Here is a 20,009-nt window from a genome sequence, read left to right as displayed (position 1 = left end):
ACTGGGAAGGGGCAGGTCCACCATTCCAGTGAAGGTAGGCCTGCCGACCAGACGCAGAAACAACCCATCCAGCCATCTAAAAAAAGTTTAAGTGGGGTTAGTGGGGGGATCTGGTGGGGGTGGCCTTGAGGGAAGTGGGGGGTATCTGGCAGGAGGGACTGGGCATCCCTCCTGCTGTGATCATTCGGGGGGGGGGGGGGAAAGCCGATCATTTTTTTTTTTTTTGGGGGGGGGCGGTCGCTGTAGGTTAGATTGGGAATCTGTTCTTCCACGATTGTTGCAGTGGTGGGGAAGCGGCTCCACAATTCTCTAACTGGCGCTTATAACAGACACCGGTTAGAGAATCATGCTTTTAGGCAAAGGAGTGGTCTCTTCCACGCCTAAAAGGTCTTGGTTTGGGCAATTGGGTTTGTTTTTTTTCAAGAATAGGACTTAAAGGTAGATGTAGTGGTGGTCTGGGAGATTAAACACCTGAATGTACAGGTAGGTAGGCCATTCTAGAGGAAGAAACCCCCCAAACACCCCACATTTTGGATGTTTTTTTTCAAGAACGGATATTTTCCTGCTGCTTAATTTAGGCACTTAAAGCCTCTTAGGCCAAAAAGGGACTTAACCTTTAGGAACCTTGAGGAAATTCCTCACTTTGGGTTAAAAGATTAAATTTCTCTCTGCATAGATTTTAGATCTATTCATTCATAGACTAACCGAAGGATTCCTCTGTGGGATATTCCAAAGTATCATGCATACAACGGGTGAAGTGAGCATGGATTTTAGTGTATGAAGAAAACAAAATCTCCGTTTACCTGTATTTCAGGTTTCACTGGTGAAGGCAGCTTCCTCCACATCTGATCTTCATCAGAAAACTCCATGGAACTTCTTATTAGCTTTCTTATTTCTTCATCCTCACTCTCCAACGTGACCTGTGCCTGCATCCTTTCTGCTGTTGCTTTCTCCTTTGTCTGGATGCTCTTTTTCTCTCCCTTCTCTTGATTTGTACCAGATGCCAGTTTTTCGCTGCTGTCAGTCTTCTTTATGAACCTGCTGGCTTGTGTATTCGGCTCGTTGCTAGACCTGGCTGAGAAAGGCCTTTCGTCAGAGGTCCTCAGATCTGAGTCAGTGTCCGAGAGCTGCGGTCCCAACTTTCGGTTCATGATCTTGCTCTCAATTTCTGCCAGTTTCTTCAGGGCCACACTTGACCTCATCTTTGAAGAACTGCTCTGAGTAACAGGTCGCTTCTCTTCTCGCAAGATTACATTATCCGCTACAGGCACTGGTTTTTCTGCCAGAGTTTGCTTTTTCTTCAAAAACCTACTGTGTCCAAGAGAGGCTGGCCCTACATTTTCAGTTTCCTTGACTTCTTGTTTAAGATTTTCATTTCCTTTGATTTTTTCGGTTTCTGTATCATCTACTGAAAGATCGCTGAGGTCACTCAGCCCAGGAATGGATATTTTGTTCTTTAGTGCACTGGTTTTCTTATTAAGTGTGTTCATGTACTCCTGTGAATTGATATAAACCTTTTAAAATTAAATCTTCACTTCTATGAGAAGTATTTTAAAATGAGAAAAATCATTTGTAATATCAATTGTCAAGATCTGAAAGAAAATGAATACGAGCCTTGGGAAACCAAGTAAACATTTGAAAACTGAAACAATACAATTTTAAGGCCTTCTGTTGGGGATCATTATTGACTGGTAGCATTTTAAATGAAAATGAGTATGTTTGACATTCGCTGGGTTTTACTAAATGGCGGTAGAGGTTTCTACCGCAAGTCAGCGAGTTAAATGCTCCAACGCTCTTAGAATTCATAGGAGCGTGGGAGGATTTACCTCATCAGCCTGTGTTAGAAACCTCTACCGCTGTTTAGTAAAAGGAGCCCATTATTTTATATTTTTTTTACTGTTATACTACTTTGGGTTTAAGAATAATGACTTTTTAAATTCTCAAATACCTCTTAAATTTTTGCAGAAGCTTAAAACACTTGTAGTCAAAACACCTTCCTGTTTTGGTATGTAATATCTGGTGTAGGATTAGATGGAAGGATTAGGTTCTTACCTAAATAATTCTCTTTCCTGTAGAAAAGTGTACGATTCCTTAAGGATGGATTGACTACCCCAGCTTGCAAGCTGGATTGTAGAAGGCAATCATTTTTCTCAGCTCCGCCTCCTTGTTTCCCTAAGCAGTGCCCTCTCTTCGGTCCATACCAAAGCAAGCAATAACTCCTAAGGGAGGAAATGATAACAAGGAGGAGGTCAGAGGGACTCCCTGATAATGTTAACTTTGCTCTGTAACAGAAACAAAAAACAGTAAACAAACATTGCAACTGCAAAACTAAAAGTGGAACCAACTCACCACCTATCTGTGTGCAACCAGAACTAATACTTGTATAGCTCTGTGAAAACAGTGAGTAGTTGAACACTAAACCAGTGTCTTACAATCATTTTCTTTTCTTCTCTTTTGACTGCTACGAGCCAAGCCACTGGAAAATCAACCCACGATATTATTCAATTTAGGCTGTACCCATCTCTGGCAGGGCGAGGTGTAAGGAATCATATGCTGTTCTACAGGACAAGAGGATTATCAATGTAAGAACCTAATCCTTCCTTCATGTGTAATACGATTCCTTGTGAATGGAACGTACCAAAGCAGTCCCTCAAGTCTAGAGCAGGACAGATGAGCCTGCAACAAGCACAAAAGACCCAAAGGCCATGTCTGCTTGGGTTGACAAGTCCACTTTGGAAAACTTTGTAAAGGTATGAAGAGTGGACCATGTGGCTGTCCTGCAAATTTCATCAAGCGGCACTGCCCTGTACTCTGTCCACGAAGAAGTCTGGAAGAGTGAGCTTTCAAGGTAACTGGTGGTTGTTTACCACAGCCGAGGAGATTGCTATGCAAATCCATTAAGAGATAAAAGCTTTAGAGCAGGGGTGCTCACACTTTTTTGGCTTGCGAACTACTTTTAAAATGACCAAGTCAAAATGATCTACCCACAGTAAAATTTTAAAATAAACACAAAGCACACTGTACGCAGAGAAAATGTTAATTATCATTTATATTCCGGGTTTTTTTTCAAAGAGATCAAGGCAGATGACTTTATGCAATGTCACTTCAGTAACAACTATACAAAAATAAACAAATATACCTCCTCCCTTTTTACTAAACCGCGATAGTGTTTTTTAGCGCAGGGAGCTGTGCTGAATGCCCTGCGCTGCTCTCGACGCTCATAGGCTCCTTGCGATAAAAAACGCTATTGCAGTTTAGTAAAAGGGGGCCATAGTGCAAAATATAGACAGCAGATATAAATTCTCAAAACGGACACATTTTGATCACTAAATTGAAAATAAAATCATTTTTCCTTCCTTTGTTGTCTGGTGATTTCATGAGTCTCTGGTTGCACTTTCTTCTTCTGACTGTGCATCTGATATTTCTTCCCGCCTCCTGTATGCTTCCTCTCCTCCAGACCTCATTCCCTCCCCCAACTTTCTTCCTCTCTCCCTGCCCCTCCCCTTTCTTTCTGTCTTTCTTTCTCCATGCCCCCTTTCTTTCCGTTTCCCTTCTTTCTTTCTGTCTCCCTGCTTGCCCCCTTTCTTTCTTTGTCTTTCTTTCTCCCTGCCCTCCTCCAAGCCACTGCCGCCACCATCGGGGAACAGGCCCCCAAGCTGCCTGTCGCTGAGTTGTGAGCTCTCCCTGCTTCCCGACATGGTAAACAGAAGCGCCAGGCCGACCAGCCTTCCCCATGACGTCAATTCTGACGTCGGAGAGGACGTTCTGGGCCAGCCAGGCAGTGATTGATTGGCCTGGAACTTCCTCTCCGACATTAGAATTTAAATCGGGGGGAGGGGGGAGAAAGCTGGTCAGCCTGGCGCTTCCGTTTACACGTCGGGATGCAGGTAGAATGTGAAGGCATCGCAGTCTATCACAGAGCCCGGGATGGGATCTGTGATCAAATCGAGTTGCCTTTGCGATCTACTGGTCGATCGCGATCGACCTTTTGGGCACCCCTGATTTAGAGGGTACTCTTCCCTGATGATTAGAACTGGATAAGACAAACAGATGGTCTAAGAGCCTAAAATCATTTGTTACCTCAAGATAGCAGAGATGCACCCTCCGCACATCCAGCAACTTCAAAACCTAGTCCTGTTTCTTTCCGCTCTTGGGCTGAAATGCAGGTAATCTTACTTCCTGATTAACATGGAATGCCAAAACCACCTTAGGCAGAAAGGAAGGCACAGTGTATAAAGACACTCCTGTTTTCGTGAACCTGAGAAAAGGCTCTCTGCACGATAATGCCTGCAGCTTGGACACCCTCCTTGCTGAAGTGAATGCGACCGTCTTCACAGTCAGATCCATGATAGACGCTTCTGATAAAGGTTCATACGGAGCCTTAGTGAGGGTCCATAATACGATAGTAAAATTCCACGTGGGAAACTGCTGTCTCATCGGAGGGCGAAGGTTCAGTGCTCCTTTCAGGAACCTGGAGACATCTGGATGAGAGGCTAAAGATACTCAATCTACTTTGGCACAGAAGCATGAAAGACTAACTATTTGAATTTTAAGAGATCCAACTGCCAAGACCTTCTCCAATCCTTCCTGCAGGAATGAGAGGATCTCAGGAATGGAAGCCCAGAAAGGATCCAACTACTTATCCTTGCACTAATGCTGAAAAATCTTCCACACTTTAGCATAGGCTTCCATTGTCGCTGGCTTTCTAGAACCGAAGAGAATCAATATCACCATCTCCAAATATCCTTTCTGTGCTAAGGTTGCACGCTCAATAACCACGCCATAAGACCACAGCGTTTCAGATTATCTGATACTAAGGGCCCCTGTAACAGAATACCGTGATGCAGTGGTAATCTGAGGCAGTTATCCTGCTGCAAGTGGACCATAACCACATACCATGGGTGTTGCGGCCAATTTGGGGCTTCGAGGACTACCAATCCCCAATGGGTAACTATTCTGCAACTAACTCGGCCTATCATCAGCCATGTTGGGAGAATGTACAGCAGTTCTCTTGCTGGCCAAGATTGCACGAGAACATCCATTCCGACGCATCCTGAGGGAAAAGCTGAGGGGTTTTCTTGTTGTCCGCTGACAAAATGAGATCAAATGTTGGGTGTCCTCAGCATCTCACAATGCAGTTTAGTGCTCTTTGGGATAATGCCCATTCCCCTGGATCCAGTGTCCACCTGCTGAGGTCATTAACTTGCACATTGTCCACTCCCACTATGTGCACTGCTGTTATCACCTGCAGGTGGACTTCCACCCACCGAAACAACAATTGGGCTTCCAGCTTCAGAGAACTACTCTTGGTTCCCCTTGCCTGTTGACATATGCCACCGCTGTAGCATTGTCCGAGAATACTCTGCTTTGCCTTCCAGTCATGTTTGGAAAAAGTGGAGAGCTAACCGGGTGGCTCTCAACTTCAGTCTTTTGATGGACCATGCTTTCTGTGATGGCAGTTATCAGCCTTGCACTGAATGACCACCCCAGCCATAGAGACTGGCATTTGTTGTATCACCCACGACTATGTGGAGAGAAAGCCACCATTTTAAGCTGTGTTGCTCCTCTGTCGTCCAGGCTAACTCACCAGCATTGAGCCCTCTTGCCCATGATTACCGCTTTAGTCACTACCGTGGAATCCAGAACTTGCAGGTAATGTCAAGCCGTAGCAGCTGGCAAGATGTCTAGGATCTGGCATCTGAGTTTCAGTTTGCGTGGCTCTGGAAGAAACACTCAACCCTCTGCCGTATTGAACAGGATTCCCACAAACTCCAGTCACCAAGTTGGCTCTTTCTGAAACTGATAATCCACCCAAGATTCTTTAAGAGCTAATGGCAGTCCAGCAAGGATAGTACTCTGATCAGCCAGTCATCTAAGTAAGGATGAACCTGAATTCCTGCCTTGCACAGGTGGGCTGCTGCCGCCACCATTACTTTGGTGAAGGTGCGCGGCACAGTAGCTAACCTGAAAGACAGCACTAAAAATGCTCTAGCACATGAAACCACAGAAATTTTCTGTGATATGGGAATATGCAAGTAAGCCTCTGACAGATCCAGTAAGGTTAAAATTTCACCCAGAGCCATTGAAGCAATTATTGATCTTAGCTTCCATCTGGAATCTGAGAACTTTCAATGCCACACTGACCGCCTTGAGATCTAGAATTGGCCTCCAATCATCTGAGTCTTTCTTGGGAATGATCAAGTATAAAGTATCACCCTAAGCCTGAGTCTGCATCTGGCACCATCTCTATGGATCCAAACTGTAACAGCCTTTAAACTGTCACTCTGATCTTGGCAGCCTTCTCCAGTCTTCCCGCTGGAGAGAGCCCCAGAAAACCTTAGTTTTGCCAATTTCTGACCTACCTCAATTTTCCCATAGACAGTAATGAGCTATGACTGCATCAGCTTCTCACTGCAGCTAGACATGGAGTAGGATTTCTGCCTCAAACAAGGGAAGTTACAGTGGCTTATTTCTTTGGGCCGCCTTTTATTCAGGTTAAAAATACCTGAAATCCTCAACCCTTCACGGTCCCACATGATTCTTCAGGGGAGGACGCAGCCGACCTCTGCCAAGCCGCCCAGCCAGTTGCAGGTCTAATCAGCCTGCACTCAAGCACCTGACTCCACAGGGGTGAGCACCGCTCCCAGGAAACATCTTCCTGAGTTTCAAGTGTTAGAGCAGGCTGGCCAGCCAGGTACTCTTTCAGAAGGGTTGCCTTTCTGGATGCAGATCCTCCAACATCTGACCCTTCGCCCAGGCAGAGCTGTCCCAGGACTACTGGGAACCTCTAAGCATAAGGAAGCCTTGACAAAGATCGGTTTAATACTCAAAAATAACAAATCTAGTGCAGAATAGAGGAAAAGACACCTTCTCAACTACTTGTAGAAGTTAAGACTGAAGAGAGAGGGCAATGCCCAGATAGACAAGGAGACAGAGCTGAGAAAACTGATTGATGCCTTCCCACAATCCAACTCGTGAGTTGGGGTACAAAGCCCATCCACAAGGAATTGTATGCTGTTTGCAAAGGAAGTATATTTAGCATTTCATACAGATGGCAAATGTTGGTCGCTCCTGCCATAAACACTTGAGATTGGGATAGGCATCAAACTGTCTGGTTATCATAAATATGGAGCACAAGTAAAGGTTCTATTTTTTCTTGGTTACTCTTTGTATTTTGCTCAAATGTAAGGTTATCAAAGTTCTTAAACAAACAACCCCCCCCCCCCAAAAAAAAAAAAAAAGACACATGGTCCCGCCTCATCCCCAACCCCACATAAACCTCATCTTACCTTACCTCCTTATGGGATGGGTACTTCTGCAGTGGCAGCAGAGAGGTCACCTGCAGGTGGGAGCCACGTCAATCATGGTCCCACTGTGGGTAGCAGAGGTTCATAGGTAGAAGCTCCTCTTGCAAGCTGCTGGAGCTCATTTAGTGCTGGCTGGAGGTGGCAAGAAAGTCCCCGGCTCTGCCTGAGCTAGAAGCTGCATCTGCAGGACCTCTGAGCATGTGCGAATGCAATGATGTTACACACGTGCGCAAACACCATCCAAATGCGGTCCTAACTTCAGACAGAGCCAGGGCCTTTCCTGCCACCTCCTCAAGTACCAAACAAGCCCTCAGCGGCTCACAACAGGAGCTCCTACCCCTGGACCACCAGTACTCATGGCGGGACAGTGATTGATACGGCTCTTATCGCAGGTGACCTCTGCTACTCGCCTGAACGTAAAAGCAAAAACAAAACTTTAGGTTGGACTCTGAGAGAGTTGGGTAAATCTAGACGTATGGTAACCCTATTCACATGTGTCCAAATGTTTTGGTAGCTATGATATTCTGTTTTGAAGCAAGATTTGAGTCTGACCTGCAGCTCTTCTGTAGAATCCTTGGGGTTTGAAGGAACTCTTTGACCGGAAAGCTGAGCTTGTGCCCGGGCTAGAGCTGCACTTTTGATTCCACTTCGATGCATTTTTGCTACCAGAAAACAAAGCTAAAATTATAGAAAAATGTAAAACCAGTTAAACAATGGGAAATGCTCAACAGAAAACATACAAAATAATGTTATGCTATATTATATTCATCAGGTTTTCTATTCCCCCTGTACCTATTCAGTTCAAGGTTAGATTACATTACAAGAGGTTGGGTCAGTTATCCAGGAAGTTACAATGGTCAGTTTAGTTTGACACCTAAGAAGGGATGAGGGTTGATAATTTGTGCATTATGGTTTGTCTTAATTTGCCAAAAGTATTTTGCCACTGTTTTACTCTACTTTTTAGTGCCTGGTTCTGATATGTATCTTTTGTTTGTTAATTTGTGTGTACCTTGTAACCTGCATAGATTAGTGTGATATGCGAGATAAAAGTTTTTTAAATAAATAGAGTTGCTAGTACAGTTATTAATACAGTGAGGTCATAGTTACAAATACATACAGTTATGAGTTTAAGTAGGTCATCTTTGCCTCATCATTATATTCTAGGACTTGAATTACAAAATTTAGAAATTTCAGAGATGAACAGAGTTTATTCTTAGCCTTAAAATTTGGAATCTGCTGTTCAAGTTCACATGCTTACTGAAACTACATATTTATCAAAAGTTGGGGAGAGAGGTCTTTATATGGTGCTCTGGAATTCGCTGCAGGGGAATGTTAACAGCGGTTAGCATAGCTGGGTTAAAAAAAAAAAAAAAAGGTTTAGATAAGTTCCTGGAGGAAACCTCCATAGTCTGTTATTGAGATAGCCATGGGGCAAGCCACTACTTGCTCTGGGCTTGGTATCATGGAATATTGGTATTCTTTGGGTTTCTGCCAGGTACTTGTACCTTTGATTGGCCACTGTTGAAAACAGGATACAGTGGTACCTCGGTTTACGAGTGCACCGGTTTGCGAGTGTTTTGCAAGACGAGCAAAACATTTGCAAAATCGGTGCCTCGGAAACCGAGCATGGCTCGATTTACGAGGGCCCCCCCCCCGCAATCCGGCATCCCCCCTGCCATGATCCGACCCCCCCCCCCGACATGATTGGGCACCCCCCCGCCACAATCCGACCCCCCCGCCACGATTGGGCACCCCCCCGACACGATCTGACCCCCCCGGACACAATTGGGCACCCCCCCGCCGCTTCTTACCCTCATCTGGGCACTCTAGAAGGTCGGACTCCTCGTCTGCTGGGCCTTGAGCATCTGAGCATGCTCAAGGCCCAGCAGACGAGGAGTCCGACCTTCTAGAGTGCCCAGATGAAGGTAAGAAGCGGCGGGGGGGTGCCCAATTGTGTCGGGGGGGATGTCGTGTCGTGTCGGGGGGGGGGGTTGCCCAATCGTGTCAGGGGGTCGGATCGTGTCGGGGGTGCCCAATCATGTCGGGGGGGGGGGGTTGGATCGTGTCGGGGGATGCCCAATCGTGTCGGGGGGGGGATCATATCGGGGGGGGGTCGGATCATGGCGGGGGGTGCCGGTTCGAGGTAGGGGGGGTGCCTGATCGCAGGGGGGCCTTCGAGGGGAGCAATGCCGGTTCTCGGGGGGGGGGGGAACGCATCACAGCGAGTTTCAATTATTTCCTATGGGGAAACTCGCTTTGATAAACGAGCATTTTGGATTACGAGCATGCTCCTGGAACGGATTATATTCGTAATCCAAGGTACTACTGTACTGGCCCAGATGACTTTGTAATGTACGTTCCTGAAAACTTTGTGTATGTATCCTTGTAACTCGTTCTGGGCTCCTGGGGAGGATGGGCTATAAAAATGAATAAATAAATAGATATACCATTGGTCTGACTCAGTATGGCCAAGTTATTTTCCATTTGTACCTAACACATCAAAAAGACAGCATTGAACTTATGCCAGCTTGATTACAATTACAGGTTACCTAATTATTGAGACTTAATAACGAGAGAAAAAGAATACATCTTCAAGTAATTTCCTGTTAAAGAAATGTTGTGCATTTCCCAGAATTCTCAAGCACTAACACATACAGAATCTCAGCTCCTCTCTAACAGATTCAATTAAAAAAAAAACACTGTTTAAAACTAAAAATATCTTTTACACAGTCACAAACAAATATGATATTCTAAATTCTGACGTGCAATCCTATAGTGTCACATCTTCACAGTTCACCAGAACCAACCAATCATTGATTCATAAACTTAAATATAGTTTGCATTCTGTCTCAAAGCGCAGCAAAGCAGGAAATATTTGTGGTCAGCATAAAGGGAAAGGAAATAATAATAATGGCAGTTTATATACCATGGAGTTCTATGCGGTTTACATTGATTAAAAAAGAATGCTACAATTGAGTAGAACTTACATAGTTGGAGATTAGTGATTAACAGTATATCTAGCCCACCTACTAAACAGGGCTTTAAACTAGGTAAGTTGGGGGAGGGTACGGGCACAAACAACAAACAACCCACCTGACGAGCTAAGCTACCAATACTCTTTTGAGACTGAGCTAAGTAAATACTATATTTCTGGGACACATTACAATTTTGGGTCTAGGGGGAGGATACATAGCAATTCTGGGTCTAGAGGGAGTACACATTATAATTCTGGGACCAGAGAGAGTGCACACGTTGCAAATTGCACTAAAGGAGCTCGAGTAGCCCAAACGGGAATACCCCCACAGGGTACACACATTACCGAGTCTGAGATAGGAGCACACTATAGTCATGGAGACAGGTTCAAGCTTTAGCTCTGGGTCTATGGAGTGTAAGAGACAGGTGAATAATGCTAGGGAGTGCAAGAGACATGCGAATAATGCTAATGGGGTCCTAGTTGATAAAGAGGGATCGTCCCCACTGAAATACAACAAACACACAACGTGGAGGGCTATGTACGTCAACGCCCACAGTCTGGGAAATAAGATCCTAGACTTGGAAACAGAAATGAGGAATGCCGACCTGGATGCAGTGGCGATATCTGAGACCTGGCTCACAGACTCCCACGGTGGGACATGGTCATACCAGGTTACAACTTGCTTCGCCGGGACAGGGAGGGTAAAATGGGAGGTGGTGTAGCATTATATACTAGAGAGGACATTAAGGTCACCAGAATCACAGATGTACAGTACACTGGGGAATCCCTTTGGGTAAATTTGGCCAGAGGGAAGGACAAATGCCTGTATCTTGGCGTAGTATACAAACCCCCAAGACATCAAGATGACCTAGATAAGGAATTAATCGGAGATATAGAGAATATCACCTTGCGGGGTGATACAGTATTGGTAGGTGACTTCAACATGCCTGATGTGGATTGGGTCACACTTTCCTCTGCTTCCGGCAACAGCAGGAAGCTATTAAACTCTTTGAATGGAGCAAGACTCAGGCAACTGGTATCTGAACCGACAAAGGATCAGGCAATACTGGACCTAGTACTTACCAACGGGGAAAGTATCACAGAGGTCTCGGTGGGTGAAACTTTGGCCTCCAGTGACCACAATATGATATGGTTCAATCTCAGGAAAGGTTTCACGAAATCTACCACAATGACCAAGGTTCTCAAATTCAAAGACACAAACTTCCAAGACATAGGAGACTTCGTTCACCAGGCGCTACAAAGCCAAGCAGACACCGTCAGCGTGGAAGAAATGTGGTCAACTCTGAAAGCCACCATACAGGAAGCAACAAACCGCTATGTTAAATCAGTAAGCAAACGGAGTAGGAACAACAAGCCACAGTGGTTCTCTACGGAGATCTCGGACATCATCAAAGAGAAGAAAAAAGCATTCATCTCTTACAAACAATCAGGGACACAGGACTCTAGAGTAAAATATCTGGCCAAGTCAAGGGCCGTCAAAGCAGCAATTAGGGAGGCCAAATTCCGCATGGAGGAATCTCTAGCAAAGAACATCCAGAAAGGAGATAAATCTTTCTTCAGGTATATCAGTGACAGAAATAAGAACTCGGGCGGGATAGTACGTCTCAGAAAACCAGACGGAGACTTTGTAGAAACGGACTCGGAAAAAGCCCAACTGTTAAATAAATACTTCTGCTCAGTCTTCACCCGCGAGGCGCCGGGAATCGGCCCTCAGCCACAGACAAGGGTTAAATCAGTTGACCCGTTTAGTAATTTCAAGTTTACACCCAGCAGCGTCTATTGCGAGCTGTCAAAAATCAAGGTCAACAAGGCAATGGGGCCTTACAACCTACACCCTAGGGTGCTCAGGGAGTTGGGTGATGTCCTAGCGGAACCGCTATCCGCGCTCTTCAATCTCTCCCTTAGTACAGGTAACGTCCCGATGGACTGGAAGACAGCTAACGTCATCCCACTCCACAAGAAAGGCTCCAAGATGGAGATGGCAAATTACAGACCAGTGAGTCTCACATCGATAGTGAGCAAACTAATGGAAACCCTAATCAAACACCAATTGGATAGAATCATGGACGAGAAGAAACTACGGGATCCCCGCCAACATGGATTTACTAAGGGGAGATCCTGCCAATCCAACCTGATCAGCTTCTTTGACTGGGTGACGAGGAAGCTGGATGCTGGTGAGTCTCTGGACATCGTCTACCTGGATTTCAGCAAAGCATTTGATAGCGTACCACACCGCAGGTTGCTAAGCAAGATGAGTTCTTTAGGTTTGGGTGACACATTGACAAATTGGGTTGGGAACTGGCTTGGAGGTAGGCTTCAGAGGGTAGTGGTGAATGGCACCCCCTCCGAAATGTCAGAGGTGATAAGTGGAGTGCCACAGGGCTCCGTCCTGGGCCCGATCTTGTTCAACATCTACATAAGAGACTTGACAGAAGGGCTCCGAGGAAGAATAACATTATTCGCCGATGATGCCAAGCTAAGCAATGTAGTGAACAAGAGCACAACAGACAATAATTCAATTGCAGATGATATGATGCATGACCTACTTCTACTGGAGCACTGGTCTAGGTCCTGGCAACTCAGTTTCAATGCCAAAAAATGCAAAGTCATGCATTTGGGAAGCCAAAATCCATGCAAGATTTACACCCTAAATGGCGAGATCTTGACAAAAACTGAAGCAGAAAGAGACTTAGGGGTGATTGTCAGGGAAGACATGAAGTCTGCAAATCAAGTTGAGCAAGCTTCATCCAAAGCAAGGCAAATCATAGGTTGCATACGCAGGAGTTTCGTCAGCCGTAAACCTGAAGTCATTATGCCATTGTATAGATCCATGGTGAGACCGCACCTGGAGTACTGTGTGCAATTTTGGAAGCCGCATTACCGCAAGGATGTGCTGAGACTGGAATCGGTCCAGAGAATGGCCACCAGGATGGTCTCAGGACTCAAGGAGCTCCCATACGAGGAGCGGTTAGGGAAGTTGCAGCTCTACTCACTAGAGGAATGTAGAGAGAGGGGAGATATGATCGAGACATTCAAGTACCTCACAGGTCGCATCGAGGTGGAAGAGGATATCTTCTTTTTCAAGGGTCCCGCGGCAACAAGGGGCATCAGTGGAAAATCAGGGGCGGGAACCTGCACTGTGACACTAGGAAGTTCTTCTTCACCGAAAGGGTGGTTGATCGCTGGAATAGTCTTCCACTTCAGGTTATTGAGGCCAGAAGCGTGCCAGATTTTAAGGCCAAATGGGGCAAACATGTGGGATCTATCCGCAAAGATAGATAGGGAGGGTCATTGGAGTGGGCAGACTTGATGGGCCGTGGCCCTTATCTGCCGTCTATTTATATGTTTCTATGTTTCTATGTTATATGAGAGCAGTTGTTGTGGGAGAGATTGTGCTGATCAGCTACCTAGGTAATTCAAGAAACAGTCTGCCTCTCTGTCAGCTTTGATTGAGAGCAGGGCAGGCAGAAATCTGCTTGGAACTTTGTTTTATTAACCTAACAATTTAGAATAGAGTACTCAAAAACATTGTCACTATCATGTAATTTTAATCCTGAACACGTCCATTAGCACTCTTTTACAGTATATGTTTTCTTCAGTTGCACCTTGTTAGCCTGGGTAGAGTACTGACAACAGTATAAGCAAAGAGAACCTTAGAACCTTAGTACGTACCTCTTAGTATGTACCTTCTTCATTATACAGAGACCGCAACCTCTTTTTCTTTCTCTAACCACAATGCTTTTACAAAACAGCCCAGCACTTAAAAGCATAAATCTCTCTGGCACGCAGACTGTAACAGCTCCCCACGGATATCATGCCATCTAGGGCAGTGTTTTTCAACCTTTTTACACCCGTGGACCGGCAGAAATAAAAGAATTATTTTGTGGACCGGCAAACTACTTAAGACTGAAATAAGAAAAACACATTTCCGCCCCATCTCCGCAAACTCGGTCCCCGCAAAACATCTGATCCCATCTGCACAAGCCTCAGTTATGATTTTATATTGAACGTATTCCAATACCTCCCCTCTTTTCCCCATCTTAATCCAGCAGATACCTTCCATCACCCTACTCCCTTCATTCCTTATTCAGCATCTTCTCCTTGTCTCCCTATTTCCCCCTTCATCATGTCCAGCATATCCCCTCTGTCTCCCTACTCCCTCTACCCATGTCCAACATCTTACTTCTATCTTCATACTCCACCCTCCTCCTGTTCAGCATTTTCCATGTCTCTCTGTCTCTTGCAAGGTCCAGCATCTGTCTTTGTGTCCCTATTCTTCCAACTCCCACCTAGTTCCAATAATTATCCTCCCCCAAGGGGATCTACCATCTCCCTTCTGTCACACCAATCCCCCTTCCTGGGCCTATCATTCTCTTCCCACAACACGTGGGAATCCAGCATCTCTTATTCCCTCTCTTGGCTGCTGGCCCCAGAGTGACTTCAGTGTCACAATGGCTGGTCTCACCATAACTGACACTAAATCGGAAGCAGGCTGGTTCTTAACTCGCATCAGTTTACTTACAGTTCCCTTGCCCAGAAGTCTGGAAGCAACTTGAAAGGCTTGTTCATTCAGAGTTAAGCCCAATAATGCTGCTGTCTGCCTCCCTTGCTTGCTGGTACTTGCCTCAGACAAGCGCTGAACTGCAGTGGCAAGGGAGCCACCCATTCCATGGGGCTTAGGGCTGTCTCTCCCGAACTCGACTGCTATCAGCCCTGCCTTCAATTGTGGTCCCGCTAAATCAGACGGCTAGAACGAAGACAGAAGTCCTTTCCTCTTGCCTGCATTGTTATTCGCTACAAGCTCTGCCAGTCTCAATCCTGCTCAAGCACAGGAAGTCACTTCAGAGGAGGGCGGGATCAGGATCGGCAGAGCCTATAGTGATGCAATCAAGAGGAAAAGTCCCGTGGCTTCTGTGTTTCTTTTTGCTGTCCATTGTAGCAGTACCGCAGCTGATCCTAACGCCAGCCCTGGAAGGGAAAGGAGAAGAGATGCCTGACAGGAAATTTAACCGGGTCAATCTCGCCAGCCCTCCGTGGACCAGCAGAAATTTTCTGCGGACTGGCACCGGTCCGCAGACCGGCAGTTGAAGAACAGTGGTCTAGGGGAAACCTTACTCCATTAATCACCGAGTGCCATCGAGAAATGGGCATGACCCCGATTGGTCAAAGCCACACACTATCTGTGGCTTTTCTTAATATATCCTTAAACAAACTTCAGATTCTTTTAAATATAACCTGTAGCCTCTCTTAATTCCTTTGGTTCCTTATCATGTTGCTTCAGAAAAAGCCTACAGACCATTGGCTTACCTGAAATAAATTCCTTTAGAGATAGATCAGAGTCACGGCACAAAACTGTTTGGTCTAAATAACTAAATGAACAGGCAACATACCTCCTTAGTTGTTATCTCTATCTCCAGAGGAGGCCAAGGAAAAAAAAAAAAAATGTAGTTTAAACATTCAAGAGAGTGTTTTTGGCATCCTACTAACTGGTAGGATAGCATCCAAAAAGTCTCACCCAAATACAAGTGACTGCCCATTTTATTGGGATTATGACATCATCAATTAATTTATTATTAAACATGTGTAGTTGGTACATCTTCCAATTAAATTGCAATTGCTTCACTAGAATCCAATTACAAATTGCATACTCCAGCAATATTCTATTGGGTCTTTTGAAGTCACATGGTTTCTGGTCAATCATACCTCACCAGTAACTTCCCTAGCAACAACAATGGCTTAAATCATCACATGCTATTGAATCACAAGACATCCCAGCAATACTGGGGATCTCAAGGTAAACAGATAAGTTTTGCTTCCCAAGCATTTGAAAAGGGAACAGTGTAAAATATGAAGAGAACAGTGCAATATGTTAGTTCTTAGGTCAGTGTAACCCCTAGCCTATTTTCAGGGAACAGTTTTCTGTTATTTACACTGGACATCTTGTGTTAGCTGGAGTAGACTATGTAGTGTATGCACTCTAAGATACAATCACAGTCACAGGTAAAGTCTCAGCATATTCGATCTCCACCCATTATATGCTTTGGATCAGACAACGGGCAAGTGATTCAACCTCTTGAACAGAAGCCTGCTCAGCATTGCTCTAGAGACAGATGCTGTTTGGCAAGGGCCTTGATGAACTTATGTCCAGTGTACAAGATCGCCAGCTCAGATCTTTATCAGACAGCAGACCCCCAGCAGCCAGAGCTCCTATTGTGGGTCCCAGCACTCTCACCAGGATCCTACCCAGAGAGCCTTTCAAGGTTCCGGACAGAAATTCTCTAGGAACCGGAAGATCCAAGGTTCAGGTTCCCGTTCTGCAGTACCAGCCAAAAAGCCACAATGATGTCAACCCTCAAACTGCTCCTCTGAAGATTGGAGGTTAGCTTTCGGACTATCTGGAGGCCTGGGAATGGATAACGTCAAACTGCTGGGTTCTGGGGATTATCAGAGTCAGTTACAAGATAGAGTTCATGCCCCCTCTCTCCAACTGATTGATGGATTTGGCGCCATGCCATCCAGAGAAGGCAGAAAAGATCCGTGTAACATTACGAAGGCTGCTAGATATTCAAGTCATAGAACCAGTCCCTCCAGGAGACTTGGGCTCTGGCAGATACTCTGTTGTGCCCAAGAAAAGCTCAGAAGAGTGGAGGCCCATATTAGATCTTAAACACATTAACGCAGCCCTGAGAGTTCCTCAGTTTGGGATGGAGACAGTTTGGTCCTTCATTGCAGCAGTGGAGCCAAGAGTTTCTGTCTGCCCTAGATTTAACAGAAGCTTACCTTCACATCCCAATCTTTCTGGAACACAGAAGGTTCCTGAGACTTTACGTGCTGGAGATTCACTATTTGAGGTTGAGGGGTTGTAGATTCAAGAGCAATGTTAGGAAATTCTACTTTACGGAGAGGATGGTGGGTGCCTGGAATGTGCTCCCAAGAGAGGTGGTGGAGAGGAAAACGGTGACTGATTTCAAAGAAGCGTGGGATGAACACAGAGGATCTAGAATCAGAAAATATTAAATATTGAACTAAGGCCAGTACTGGGCAGACTTGCACAGTCTGTATATGACAGTTTGGGGGAGGATGGGCTGGAGAGGGCTTCAATGGCTGGAAGGGTGCAAATGGGCTAGAGTAGATTTTGACAGAGATTTTGGCATTTGGAACCCAAGCACAGTACCAGGTAGAGCTTTGGATTTTTGCCCAGAAATAGCTAAGAAGAAAAAATTTAAATTGAATCAGGTTGGGCAGACTGGATGGACCATTCGGTTCTTTATCTGCCGTCATCTACTATGTTAGTTCTCAGTGCTTCCTTTGGGCTGGCAACAACGCCCTGAACTTTCACTAAGGTTATGGTGGTGGTGGCCACTCATCTCCACAGAATGGACTGGCAAGTGCACCCATACTTGGACTGGCTCATCAGAGCACCGTCCTGAAAGGAAGGAGAAAAGGCGGTAGCAGCAATTGTGGAGACTTTACACAGCCTGGGATGGATTGTGAACTTTCAAAAGAGCAACCTGCTTCCAACACAGTCCCTGGAATATATGGGAGTCTTATTCAACATGGCAGAAGGCCTATTATTTCTTCAAGAAGCACTCAAACAGAAGTTTTGTGGTCAGATTAAGACCTATTGGCTAAGCCAGAGCCTATTGCGTGGCATTATCTTCAAGTCATTGGGTCAATGGCAGCCACGATAAGAGATAGTGCCCTGGGTGAAGGCGCACATGCACTCCTTCCACGATGTCTTGCTGTTCTGCTTGTCACCCTAGGGAGACTCCCTGCAAGTTCCACTCCCCTGGACAGCATCAGACAAAAGCAGCATGAGCTTGTGGCTCCACCCATAGTCTCTAGCAAAGGGAATCCTGTTCCAGATCAATTCCTGGATCATCTTAATGATGGATGCCAGCTTGTTTGACTGGGGGGCTCATTGTAGCAGTCCCCCAGTCCAAGGTCAATGGACTCCATCTCAGCGGAAGTGGTCTATCAACAGGTTGGAAATACAAGCCGATCATCTGGCACTGCACCGATTCCAGTCTTTGCTGGAGGGCAACAGGCAGAGAGGCACCAGGAGCGCTCTACTATGGCAGAAGGTGAAAACATTGTTCTGTTGGCCAGAAACATACCTGCAGGTGATTTCTGCAGTGCACATGGCCGGGTGGACAATATTCAAGTAGGTTATATCAGCAGACAGACATGAGACCCGGGAGAGTGGTCATTGTTCCTGAAAGCGTTCTAGGTCATTGTGAGATGATGGGGCCATCTGAAGTTCGACCTCACGATGACTGCAAACAATAAAAAGGTGACTTCAGTTGAAGATGCAGTTGAAGGTTTTCTTCAGTTGGAAGATGCAAACCCGGAAGTGCGGGGCTAGATGCCCTGGTTCAACCATGGCCATAGATGTATGTGTTCCCCCACGGCCCATGATAGGCTGGGTGATCTGCAGAATAGTAAATCACCCAGGAACAGTAGTTCTTGTAGCACCAGATTGATCCAGGGCCCTTGGTACGTGATCTCATACGACTACAAAAGAAGCAAAGTCTCAGACTCCAGGTGCATCCAGATTTGCTCTTGCAGGGGCCGATTGCCCTAGAAGATCCTGGACACTTTGGTCTTATGGCATGGCTCTTGAGCATGCAGTGATAGTCCAAAAAGGGTACGCAGAAGTAGTTATCACTACTCTCCTTCGAGCCAAAAAAGCCATGACGGTTTCAGCATATGCTAAAGACATAGGAGACATTTCAGCAGAGAAAAGCAGAGAAAAGTTACAGTCGGCCAATGCACTCACCTCGTCAGTACTGGTGTTCCTCAAAGAGAGTCTTGACAAGCGATTGGTAGTGGCATCCCTTAAAGTTGAAGTAGAAGGGCTCTCACGCTTCTGGGACCAAGAGAAGAGAGCTTCGCTTGTAGCCCATCCAGACAGTCAAGTTCTTGAAGGGTGCCCTGAGATTAAGGCCGCTGATTCAAGACCTGTTTCCATCCTGGAATCTTAATATAGTCTTAGAAGGACTCAGAAGGGCTTCATGAGAGTCCTTACAGGAAGCATCTCTCATGGATCTATCAGTCAAAGCAGTCTTCTTGGTGGCAATTACATCTTGTCACAAACCCGAGCCCAATGCTGGCCTTGTGCCAATTAAACCCCGGAGAAAACGTCCACTGAAACTAGTCCGGGCTAATCACTGTCTCCCTGATAGACAGGAACAGGACCAGGAAGCACAGGCTGTGTTCAGACCTGCTACAGAATATAGCCTGGTGAAAACTGATAGGGCCCCTTTAAATCCTCCATTTTGTGAGAAGCTGTCTACACAGGGTAGAAGGCAGCCTCAGCTGAAAGAAGTCCGGCCCCTGAGTAGGACTGGGGGTGGTACAGCAGCTTTGCAGCATTTGGAAAGCTGGCTGTCGAGGAGAAGGAGAGAGGCAGGAGAAGCTCTCAGGTGGAAGGAGCCTCCAATTCCTCCTGAACCAAATGATGTAGAAATGCTGAACTCAGAGCCAGAAGAAACCACGCTGGTAAATGCTGAGCCAGAACCTATGGATTGGACTGCCTTACCGGAGGTGGATTTGATTGAGGAAATGGAAGTGAGTCAAGTTTGAATTTATGTTTGGCATTCCTGGCTTGGAGGGGAACTTTTCTTTTTTGAGTTCATTGTTGAAATGTTGTTTTTTTTTTGTGGGGCAATTAAGACTTGTCCTGAACATACCAGCCCAGTATTTTG

The 20,009-nt window shown here is 45.7% G+C and overlaps 1 protein-coding gene across 1 annotated transcript in view; it reads right to left on the bottom strand.

The window, feature by feature from the left end:
• C8H19orf44 (chromosome 8 C19orf44 homolog) overlaps nt 1-20,009 on the bottom strand; it is a 73,866-nt gene that overhangs the window by 49,464 nt on the left and 4,393 nt on the right. The window contains exons 2-3 of the mRNA XM_033956497.1: nt 7,860-7,985; nt 804-1,496 (exon numbers count right to left, since the gene is read on the bottom strand). Of these exons, the coding sequence (XP_033812388.1) occupies nt 804-1,496; nt 7,860-7,964 (798 nt within the window). The 5' untranslated portion in view covers nt 7,965-7,985. The remainder of the gene's footprint in view (nt 1-803; nt 1,497-7,859; nt 7,986-20,009) is intronic.

This window comes from Geotrypetes seraphini, chromosome 8, assembly GCF_902459505.1.
Source record: "Geotrypetes seraphini chromosome 8, aGeoSer1.1, whole genome shotgun sequence".
In the NCBI taxonomy this organism is placed as follows: domain Eukaryota; kingdom Metazoa; phylum Chordata; class Amphibia; order Gymnophiona; family Dermophiidae; genus Geotrypetes; species Geotrypetes seraphini.
Note: the sequence above shows the minus strand (reverse complement) of the source record. Positions and strands in the feature narration are given on the sequence as shown.